Raw genomic sequence first — 10,339 nt, forward strand, 5'->3', positions numbered from 1 at the left:
GCACTGGGGGCGCAGGGCAGGGACCCACACGGGCCCCCGCGGCCGCGTCGGGCCCCGCGAGCCAGCGCCCCCGGGCCAGGGGAGGGGCGCCAGGCCGCTCCGTCCAGCCGGGCGCCAACTCCTCCCGGCCGGCGTGCGGGCGGGCGCCCCCCGACAGCTGCACACAAAGCCCGCTCGGCGAGCTCGGCGCTCGGCTCCTCAGGCCTGTGCCGCCGCGCGCCGCCGGGCGGCCCCGGGTTGGGCGTCGGGCCGCGGCAGGCCCGGGGCGCCGAGCGCCGCGCGCATCGAACCGGCGCGGGAGGGGGAGGGGAGCGGGGGAGGAGGGGGAGGGGGCCGGCGGGGGAGGAGGAAGAGGCCTCGCGCCGAGGAGGGAGCAATTGAATTTCAAACACAAACAACCGCACGAGCGCGCAGCACCGCGCCGCCGCATCCGCGCCCGCCCCGTCCGAGCGGCGCGGGCGCACAGCCGTGGCCGCGCCGGAGCTGGGGCCGGGGGCCGCCATCGAGGCGGGGGCCGCTCGAGGGCCGGAGCGCAGCGGCGCCGCCACCGCCGCGCGCGCAAACTTGGGCTCACGCTCGCCGGCGCGGCGCGGAGCCCGGGGCGCCCGGAGCCCCGCCATGTCGCGCTCCAACCGGCAGAAGGAGTACAAGTGCGGGGACCTGGTGTTCGCCAAGATGAAGGGCTACCCGCACTGGCCGGCCCGGGTGAGCAGCGCGGCCCGCCGCCCCGGCCCCGGGCTGGGTTGCGTAACACTCGGGAGGACGCGGGCGCCGCGCGCGGAGGGGCGCGGGCGGGGGGCGGCCGAGTCCCCGGCTCGCTGCGAGCGCCTCCTCGCCCCCCGCCGGTTACATAATGGTGGGGGCGGGGGCCCCGGCGAGCGCGGCGTCCGCGCGGCCCCCCCCCTCCCCCCGAGCGCGGCGGCGCGGGGCACGCGGCCTGGGCTGGGGCCGTCGGGAACCCCTCCCGGGCGCCCCGGGACCCGCTTAGAGACCCCCGCTGCCCTCCCCGATCGCTGCCCCCGCTCAGACCCTGCTAGGAGCGAGAAGGTAGCGGGAGGGTCCCAGCCCGGGGAGGGATCTGCGGAGGCGGAGTTCGCTTCTGGAAAACTTTGGTTTGGGGCGGCCGCGAGAGGTCTGAAGTTGGGAGGGTCGAGGAATGTTTGGGGGCGGCGTGAGAGGGGATCTACTTGGCTCGGAAATTAGTTGCCAGAACCCTTCGCTGCTCAGCCCCACAAAAATAGCGCTCCATATGCTGCCAGCTCAGATTGGGGGCTGAGGGTGGCAGGGCCCCTGGGAGGCCGGCAGGTCCAGTCCAGGCTGCCCGTTCCTGGAGGTGGGGGGGGCCCCAGCTGCCTCTCCCCTTAGATAGGAGCCTCCCGCCGCAACGGCCCAGTGTGCCATGTGGTTGACTGAGCCCGCCAACTTGAGGGCCTGCCCCCCCACCCCCACCCCAGCACCTGGCCAGGTGGGAGGGTGGGGCCCAGAAGCCCAACCTGCTGTGTTCCTCAGGTTTCCCCTAAGGACTGGGACAGCTCAAGGAGGGAAGGAGGGAGGGGAGGTTGCTGGAGGAGTTTGGGGGTGTTACAGGGGGCAGCGCCTCTGGCAACTTCCAAGTTGGTCTGGAGAGGCCTTTGCAGTTGGGTGCAGTCGTGACCCTGTGCCCTGGAGGTAGGACTCTGGGCAGTGAAATAGGGCCGAGGGCAGTGGGAGGAGGGAGCTTTCTAAGCCAGGGGGCCAAGTGCGGAACTGCTTCCAGGCTTTAGGTTACGGTTCTCCACGTGAGTCTGTGTCTTTATCTGGCCCGACCCTGCTTGGAGCCTGGGAAGTTGCCCCAGGCTCTGCCGGGACCTGTTCAGAGGGCCAGGCCAACTTTGGGGCCACTCAGGAAACCCAGGAGTCCCTTCCTCACCCTGTACCCTCTTCGAGGAGTATGCTTAACCCCATATGCTTTGAGCTCCCTGTTCCCTGAAACCTCTAGATGTCCAGACACTGGAATGGAAACGAGGGGCTCTCTCAGCTTCCAGGGCCTTCTAAGTGCCTGGGCTGGGGGTTAGGGGGGTTGTGAGGAAGCAGCCGCAGACAGCCTTGCGTGTGTGTTGGGGTATGTGGCCTGTGAGCACTTGTGTACTTTACTCTGTACCTTTGATCCGTCCGGCTTCTTGGCCCAGATGCCAAGGCCCTGTTGGGCAGGGCAAGAACTGAACCCAGGTCTCTGCTGCGGCTCCTACCTCCTGGGGGGGGGGTGGGACAAAGTCTGGAGGCTGGGCCAGGCCCCGGGGAAGCCGTGCAGCTGGAATGTGGGTTGCAGGGAACTCCTTCTGGATCAGGAAAGAGAAAACAGTGAGGGGGACACAGACGGGCCCACATTGGCCCCTATGAGGTAGACCTTCCAGGTTTCTGGTGGCCTTTAGGGTGAGGCCGCCCTTGGGACTGGGGATGCCATTTAGTCTTGTCTTCATCCTTCCTCGGCCTCCAGGACAGAAGGGCGGGACCAGGGGGCAGTGCCTTCCTGTTGAGGCCTGGAGCTTTTAGATAGAGCGAGGCTTGGGGAGGGGAGGTCAGACTGGATCTCCAAGAGATAGGGAGGGTGCCACCCTCTGCCTGTGCTGCAGCTTTCGATTGTGACATCTGGGGATCGGTGCACCCGAGGCTCTTATCTCCCACATAGATCCTTCTGGGATGCCAAAAGAGCTGACAAGTCTGGGTCTCCTCTCCATGCGTGGATGCTGTCTTAGCCCCTAGAGGGGCAGAGTGAAGGGGCCTGGCCTTTCCTGAGACCAAAGAGGAGTAAGGGGGCCTCGTGGATGGCCAGGTGGAGGCCGCTGAGTGGGTTTTCCTTCCTCAGCCCCTGCTTCTGGGGAGGACGGCTGACTGGGTGGGACTGGAGAGCCCAGCCAGCCGGAGGGGCCACGTGGTAGGCAAGACCTGTCCCGACTGCAGTGCCACACAACATCTTAACCTTCTCCTTCCCCTCTTCCTTCGGCTTGACTTCTTGGGGGGAATCTCCAAGCACTTAACAACTAACCTTCAAGACTCTGGGATTCCCCCCCACCCCCCCAGGTTCCTTCCTCCTCTCTCTGCTTCCTGTTTCACAATCCCAGAAAACCTGAGCAGCCACAGGGCCTCACCCAGCTTTCCTCCCTCCCCCACGTCCAGGCACCACCTTCTCTTTTCTGCCTCTTGGGCTTGCCACACTTTCCCGGCCCCAACTGTCTCCTGCCCCAGATTTTCCGGTTCCTGGGTCAGGCCGGGCTCGGCTCTGGGTGTGGTGGTCAGAACCCTGGCTGGCAGGCAGTGTGGCCTTAGCCTTCCCTGCTGTCCTCCTACGTGTGGACAGGCGGTCCCCGACTTGGCTTGGGTCCGAGACTGGGGAGAGGTGTTCAGTCTCCTCCCCCATTCCTCACCTGGGGTCCCTCATCAGGCTTCAGCGGGTGGCCATGAGCCCTGGGGGCGGGGGGGGGGGGGAGCAGCTTTTCTTGCCCTCGGGTCTGTCTGATGGAGCCAGGCACATGCAGAGGGTTGGGCCTGGAGTGGATGGGCCCCCGCCTGGGAGAATTAACCTGCCTGGATTTCTGGAATGGCTGAGAAGTAGCAGACCCCCCTCCCCCGTTGACCAGTAGAGGGGGTTGCGGCAGGGTCCCTAGCACTGGTCCGGCCCCACCCTGCCCCGCTTACCCTTGACTCACTTGTTGTGAGTCACGGTCTGGATATAAAGGCACCGCCTGGGAGACATATGTCTGTATTGGGGGTACAGGCCTCTCTTGAGACCTCACGTCCTCCATACGCAGGAAAGAACTGCCCTTTGCTTTGAAACGCGAGAAACGAGGTTTCCTTTGTAGCTTGAAGGATGGAAGGGACTTTTCCCCTTTTTGAGGTGAGGGCTTGAGGATTCCACTGAGTGACAACAGCCCACTTGTCCTGGCGCTTCCCCCACAGGTACCACCGTCAAGGCGACGCCGGGAGCAGGGTGACCCTTTTGGGGTCGAAGGCCCCTGGCTTCCCTCTGAACTCCATACCCACCCTTCATTTGGCTAGAAGTCAGCAGGGCGGGTGTATCTGGCGTGTGGTTCTATTTTTAATTCTCATCCATTCTTTTGTTTCTCCTCCGCCCCTGAGGCTGGGCAGCTGGTGGCCTCCTGGGTCCCCTGTCACACCGCTCAGCTGCCTGGGAGTTCACTTTACATGGGAAAGCCCTGTGGGGCAGCGCTTTGAGGGCTGTGCTCCTGGAGAGAGCTTCCTGTCCCCTCCTGTCTGACCCTTCCTTCACCCCACCCCCTCTCCTGAGCCTCAGTTTCTTCCCTTTCACCCTTCTTGCGCCTTGAGGCCCTGGCTCAGGTGTGAGCCCCGAGCACGAGGTTCCCTGTTGCACCCCCAGGAAGGCCCTCTTGCCCCCCACCCCTGCCCTGGGTCCTGGGGTCGAGATGGGTGGAGAAGAGGCCTAGGGGAGAGTTCGTGCTATTGTGCACGTCTCCTGGGACCTCTAAGCCCTGGAGTCTCTCTCTCTTTTTTTTTTTTGCCTCGCCCCCCTCTGAGAGGAGGGTGGGGAGCCAGCTGGTCACAAGACCCAGGTGTCCTGGCCGAAGACTGGCTCCTCCTCCTCCCGCACCCCAGGCCTGGCTTCCCGAGAAGGGCCTGGGCCCTCCAGCGCTAGCTGCGGTTTCCAGCAGGCCGGGGACCCAGGTGCCAGACTCCAGGCTCGGGGGTGGGGGTGGGGGGTGGGGTGTGTTCGTGTCCCCTCCTCCCCAATCCAGAGTGGGGGGAGGGGTGGTCACATTCCTGGTTGCTGAGTGGCCCCGGGGGCGGGGTGGGTTGTCATGGCGATGGGGATCCTGTTTGTGGGGGGGGAACTGCGTGCCTTTCCACCCCCTGCTATCACACCCCAACCTCCTGGTCATGGGGAGGGCCCAGTTGGTGCTGGGCTTTCCTGAGGGGAGGGGCTGGACTTCTGTCCCCAGAGGCCACAGGGCGAGGGGGGAGGTGCCCAGGAACCTGAAGACTCCGTGCCTGGAGCCCGGTGCCCCTCAGTTCCCTGCCCGGGGCTCCGCCCCCTCCTGGGTGTGTCTCCGCGCCTTCTCGGCACCCCGCCTCCCTGTGTCCCCAGGCCCCCAGGTCAGACACTGTGTCCCAGTCCTGGTGGTGTTAATGGATGCCTCAGGCTGTCTGTCTCTGTCCTAAATGCGCGTGGGGCCCCAGTCAACATGGCCACCTGGCCCGTGTCCGGCGGGAAGCCAGGCAGCCGAGGCGGCTGCTGCAAGTGTTGCCGGGAGTTGTAGTCCCCCCACCCCCAGCTCGCTTGGCCTGGGCTCTCCTGGCCTGATCTGGGGAGGCTGTTGGGGCCACTGCCTGTGCGTTTCCTCTGACCCCAGATCTCTGCACCTTTCCCTCCTCGTTCCCCCAGGACGTGGCAGGAGACCAACTCTGGGACCCTCACTAACTTATGCCGTTTGGGGGGGGGGGACCTCAATTTCCTCATCTGTAAAATGAGAGTGTCTGACTATATCAAGAGGCTTTCCAAAGTGTTCCCCAGAAGCTTTTGGGGTTGCTCCCTGGGGGGGGGGGTTGTTGAATAGGCAGCCCCTTGGTCTTGCGCCTCCACGGTAACCAGAGCAGTGGCCTTTATCTGTCTCGTGGATTCATGCAGCAGATCTTCCCGTGAGCCTGCTGTTTGCTGGGCACCTGCTGTCCGGTCTCGGGGCAGGTGCGGGCCAGAGAGTCCACATGGGCGTTGCTCAGATGTTGATGTGGGTAACCATGGCACCGGCGCTCTGAAGGAGAGGTGCTGAGGCTTCTGTGGGGAGCCAGCTGGGCCAGGAGGGGTGGGGGCGCCCTCCGGAGGAAGCCATGCGGGGCTGCGGTTGGAGGGCTCGCCAAGAGTTAGTGAGTGTGGGAGAGCAGAGACCAGGGTGGCCACAGCAGAGAGGGGGAGGGCAGCCAGTGGCCAAGGAGGAGAGCTAGTTAGTGCACGTGGGGCAAACCGCATTTAATCCCTGTGGCTTGAGTTCTGTGACTCTCCGTTTACAGATGAGGAAACTGAGGTAGAAGGCAGTTCAGTAAGTTGCCCAAGGCCAGACAGATATCGGTGGCAGCCCTGGGAGTATGGCCTCCTCAGGAAGAGGTGTACGGGGCGGGGGGGCTCTGATCACGAGCAGACTTGGGAAGGTCTCAGCAGGGGCGAAGTGCTGTGCTTGGAAGGCCACTCTGGCTGCCCTGGGGCCGGTGCATTGTAGGCAGGCTGCAGTCCCGTGAGGGTGGAGGCCGAGAGCCCGGGGGAAGAGGTGACCACCGGCGCTGGCTGGGATGTGGGCTTGTGGGCAGGTGGAACCGTGCCGTCGGGCTTGAGGAGAGGGGGCCAACTCCAGGTTTCTGCTGGGGCTGCTGTCTGACTTTGAGCAAAGTGCCACCTCTAAAAAGGGTTCAGAAGCCACCTCGGTGACGTCTTGGGCCCCTCTCCGTCGGCTTTTACACAGATATGTCCTGGAGGCCAACCTCGGCCCCAAGTTGTGACCTTAGGACTCGGCTCACACTCAACTTTCCTCATCTTGCTCCCAGATTGACGAGATGCCCGAGGCCGCCGTGAAGTCGACAGCCAACAAGTACCAAGTCTTTTTTTTCGGGACCCATGAGACGTGAGTGAGGGGCCAGAGGTGGGGAGGGCCATGGGCAGAGCGCCGTGGGCCACAGGTGGTGTCGGCGCCCCTTCCCCGCGGCTCAGGCAGGGAGGGCTCCAGAGCACAGTCTCCCCTCTCTCCCCAGGGCATTCCTGGGTCCCAAAGACCTCTTCCCTTACGAAGAGTCCAAGGAGAAGTTTGGCAAGCCCAACAAGAGGAAAGGGTTCAGCGAGGGGCTGTGGGAGATCGAGAACAACCCTACTGTCAAGGCCTCGGGCTACCAGGTGAGCAGCCAGCGGCCCCAAAGACCCCCTGGAAAGCAGGTGTGGCCGCCGGCTCATTTGGAACCCGGGCCCACGCGGGATGCTTAGCTTTCAGGACTGAGAAACCAGGCCTTTCGGGGGGGGGCAGGAGCTCCTGGGGTGGGGGTGGGGGGCCCTGCAGGAGGGGCTGGGGTTGGGGGAGGCGTGTGGTATCATTGTGCTATTTAGACAGTGGCCTGGGGGGCAAGGACAGGACAGAGGCGGTAAGTGGGGACAGCCCTTTAAGGGACCCGGTGTGAGTGTAGGACTTGGCCTTAACTCTTTCCACGAAGGCTTCCAGGAGGAGGTGCTCGTGAGCCGGGCAGGATGAGGCGGGAGGGTGGGGGGCGGGGGTCGGCGGGGAAAGGGTCCCAGCTCCCTTTGGGAGAAGTTGACCCGAGGTTTTGCCTCCTGCTCCAGCCCTCCCCCCTCCTGCACAGAGCCCTGCCTGCCCGGCCAGTGGGTTTAGCCCGGGGCTAATCCGACAGAGGTGGGTCTCAAATCACTCGTGAGACTGGGCACCTGGGGGGGGGGCGGGGGCGAGGCGGGAGAAGGAAGGAGTGAGTGGCCGAGGGTGGGTCTGGGGAGGGGCCCCCGCAGGCCACGCAGGTGCCACTCAGCCTCTGGCGTCTCTGCGCGCAGTCTGCCCCCAAGAAGAGCTCTGTGGATGAGCCCGAGCCCGAGCCCGAAGCCACGGAGGGTGATGGCGACAAGAAGGGGAGCGCAGAGGGTAGCAGCGACGAGGAAGGGAAGCTGGTCATCGATGAGCCGGCCAAGGAGAAGAATGAGAAGGGGGCGCTGAAGAGGAGAGCGGGGGACCTGCTGGAGGTAACTGATCCCCGCCTGGGTCCCAGGGAAGCCAGCTGCTACTCCAGAGACCCTGCAGTCTGGGGGTCCCTTGCCAAGAAGCTGGGGCACAGGAGACCCTTCAGCGGCAGAGGCCTGGGGAAGGGGGTTGTGGGTATGTCAAGGAAAGAGCCTCTGTGGAAGAGGGGCACGGGTGGGTGGCTGGCACCCCCACTCCTTGGCCTCAGCCCGCCTCGTCTCTGCCAACCCTACCTAGGACTCCCCAAAACGTCCCAAGGAGACAGAAGACCCCGAAGGGGAGGAGAAGGAAGTAGCCCCCTTGGAGGCTGAGAGGCCCCTCCCTGTGGAGGTGGAGAAGAACCGTACCCCCTCTGAGCCCGGCTCTGGCCGGGGGCTTCCTCAGGAGGAAGATGAGGAGTTAGAGGAGGAAGAGGCTGCCAAGGAAGATTCTGAGGCCCCTGGCATCAGAGATCGTGAGAGGTGAGGGAGCCCCCTGCTCTGAGGCAGCTGGGCTTGGGGGTTGACCAGCCACCTGTGGAGGAGGAGGGGGGTCCTGCCACGGAGGCAGGGTGGGCTCTCCCAGGAAGTGGACACTGGCTGGGGTGTGGCCAGCCCAAGGCCACACCCGTAACCCTTCTCCCCTCCAACCCTCCCCCCGCAGCCTGTAGCCACCAATGTTTCAAGAGGAGCCCCTGCCCCGTTCCTGCTGCTGTCTGGGTGCTACTGGGGAAACTGGCCATGGCCTGCAAACTGGGAACCCCACCCCGCCCCGCCCTCCTCTGCCACTTAACTCTCCCCACTCCAAGCCCAGCCCCTGGAGATTGACCTGGATGGGGCAGGCCACCTGGCCCTTGCCTCCAGATCCCCACACCCCTGTGATCTGAGTCAGGGCCCTGTGTTCTGCTTCGTGGGCTGCAATGAGGCCATTGTGTCCCTCCCTGCCTGGAGCCGTTTCCCAGGGTATCTGTTGGGGCCTGGACTGGTGGTTTCCACCTCCTGACGCCTTCCTGCCCACCCCCCCCCCCCCCCCCAGCATTCTGGACCTCTGGATTAGCTGGCATCGGGGGTAGGACTGGAAGGGATGGAGAATCAAACAGCAGGGTAGGCTTCTGGGCCTGAGAGGGGCGATCTTCAAGTAGGGGTGGGGGGTCGGCAGGAAGATGGCATCTTCGTGCGCTCCTGTCCCCTCCTCCCGGACCTGTTCTCTCAGCCCCCTAGATTCAGGGGGAGTGGGACAGCTTGTAGGGGAGGGGCTCCCTTCCATAAACCCTTGATGATGGGCAACATCCAACCTTCCTTTTGCTGACCCCAGGAGTTCTGGGAGTCATAGATGATCGTCAGAAGATTTGGGGGCTTCCAAGTTGTTGGGTCGAGGACCTGAGGTCCAGAGGGTTGGCTTCACCCAGCTAGGGTGGGAGCATTGAGGAGCGTCTGTCCACCTCTGATCTCTGGCCAGAGAGAGGATGCCCTGGGGAGACCCCTTAGCTGCCCTTTTCCCTCTCCCCACAGTGCTCAAGGCCATCCTACAGTCACATATGTCACCCAGACATAAAGGAAAAGACACATTTTTTAGGAGATGTTTTTAATAAAAGAAAATTACAAAAAAAAATTTTAAAGACCCCTATCCCTTTGTGTGCCACCCCCATCCCCGGCTCCTTCCCCTCTCTTGCCCCCACTTACGAGGTGCACTGGGAGGCTTCCCTTCTATTTGGGGTTTGATGACTTTTCTTTTTGTAGCTGGGGCTTTGGTGTTCCTTCTGGTGTCCGTTCCCATCACGTCCCTCACCTGGTCTCCTCAGCGTTGTCACCAGATCTGAAACCCACTGGGAGGACAGGGGAATAAGTGCCCTTGCCCAGCCTCTGTAGCGGCCTCTATGCCTCTCTCCCGTCTCCTGTCTCCCCGCCCCCCCCACCCCCCCTTGGGCTCTGATGAAAAATTGCTGACTGTAGCTTTGGGACTTTAGCTCTGAAAACCGTAGACGATTTCAGTTCTAGGAAAATAAAACCCGTTGATTACTACATTGGATTTTGACTGATTCTTTGGGTGGGCGGCCGGTGGGGGGGGGGGGGGGTGGCCATTTCCAGGCCCGCTTCCCAGACGGAGGAAGTGGTGCCAGCCTCCTTTCTCAGGTTGAGAGACAGGAGAGCAAACACCCAGGAATGCGCTGCTCCCAGCAGCCGCAGCTGAACCACCGTCTGCCCTGCTCCCACCTGGGAAGCCTTAAAGGCCTGCACGAGAAGTGCAGTGTGCGTGCTGACCATCTGGCCGCAGCCCCTGGCCGCCACGGAGTGGGGAGGGGCCGCTGTGTTGCTGAGCTCAGGAGCTGGGGATGCCCGCCGCCCTCCGCTGGTGGGGAAGGGCCCGGAGGCCGGTACCGTGGAACGGCCAGCTACCCCGAGTTGCGCGCAGCGGTTGGACCAGGTCATCGCAGGTGCCTCCCACAGCTGACATTTTGTGACTAGCCCATCGACCGGCAGTGGAAGGGCCCACGTGTCATTCCTTTCTGCAGAAAACCCAGGACAGTTTCTTAGTGTGCCCCGGTCCCCTGCTGCAGACGGGCGCGCGGGCAGAGGACTGGCCGCAGCCCAGCCTAGAAAGGGAAGCCCTCTGCTTTGAACAGG

At 63.7% G+C, this 10,339-nt stretch overlaps 1 protein-coding gene across 4 annotated transcripts; it reads left to right on the plus strand.

Annotated features, from left to right (window-relative positions):
- Positions 1–333: 333 nt before the first annotated feature.
- HDGF (heparin binding growth factor) lies at positions 334–9,736 on the plus strand. 4 transcript variants are annotated; one of them, XM_043568340.1, is made up of 6 exons: positions 334–705; positions 6,550–6,626; positions 6,754–6,892; positions 7,553–7,738; positions 7,974–8,197; positions 8,379–9,736. In XM_043568340.1, the coding sequence occupies exons 1-6, from the start codon at positions 619–621 to the stop codon at positions 8,383–8,385; spliced, it is 720 nt and encodes a 239-aa protein (XP_043424275.1). In that variant the 5' UTR covers positions 334–618; the 3' UTR covers positions 8,386–9,736. The 4 variants fall into 4 exon arrangements, with proteins under 4 accessions (XP_043424275.1, XP_043424278.1, XP_043424276.1 ...); XM_043568343.1 differs by lacking the exon at positions 334–705 and adding an exon at positions 911–1,047; XM_043568341.1 differs by lacking the exon at positions 334–705 and adding an exon at positions 1,645–1,668.
- The last annotated feature ends 603 nt before the right edge of the window (positions 9,737–10,339 follow it).

The sequence above is a fragment of the Prionailurus bengalensis genome, chromosome E4 (assembly GCF_016509475.1).
Source record: "Prionailurus bengalensis isolate Pbe53 chromosome E4, Fcat_Pben_1.1_paternal_pri, whole genome shotgun sequence".
In the NCBI taxonomy this organism is placed as follows: Eukaryota; Metazoa; Chordata; class Mammalia; order Carnivora; family Felidae; genus Prionailurus; species Prionailurus bengalensis.

What these genes read in the sequence shown, in the direction of transcription:
- HDGF (XM_043568340.1), top strand. Translation starts at nt 619, where the DNA reads ATGTCGCGCTCCAACCGGCAGAAGGAGTACAAGTGCGGGGACCTGGTG. An exon ending in TTTTTCGGGACCCATGAGAC is followed by an intron (nt 6,627 to 6,753) that starts GTGAGTGAGGGG and finishes CTCTCTCCCCAG; the next exon opens with GGCATTCCTGGGTCCCAAAG. An exon ending in GAGCGGGGGACCTGCTGGAG is followed by an intron (nt 7,739 to 7,973) that starts GTAACTGATCCC and finishes AACCCTACCTAG; the next exon opens with GACTCCCCAAAACGTCCCAA.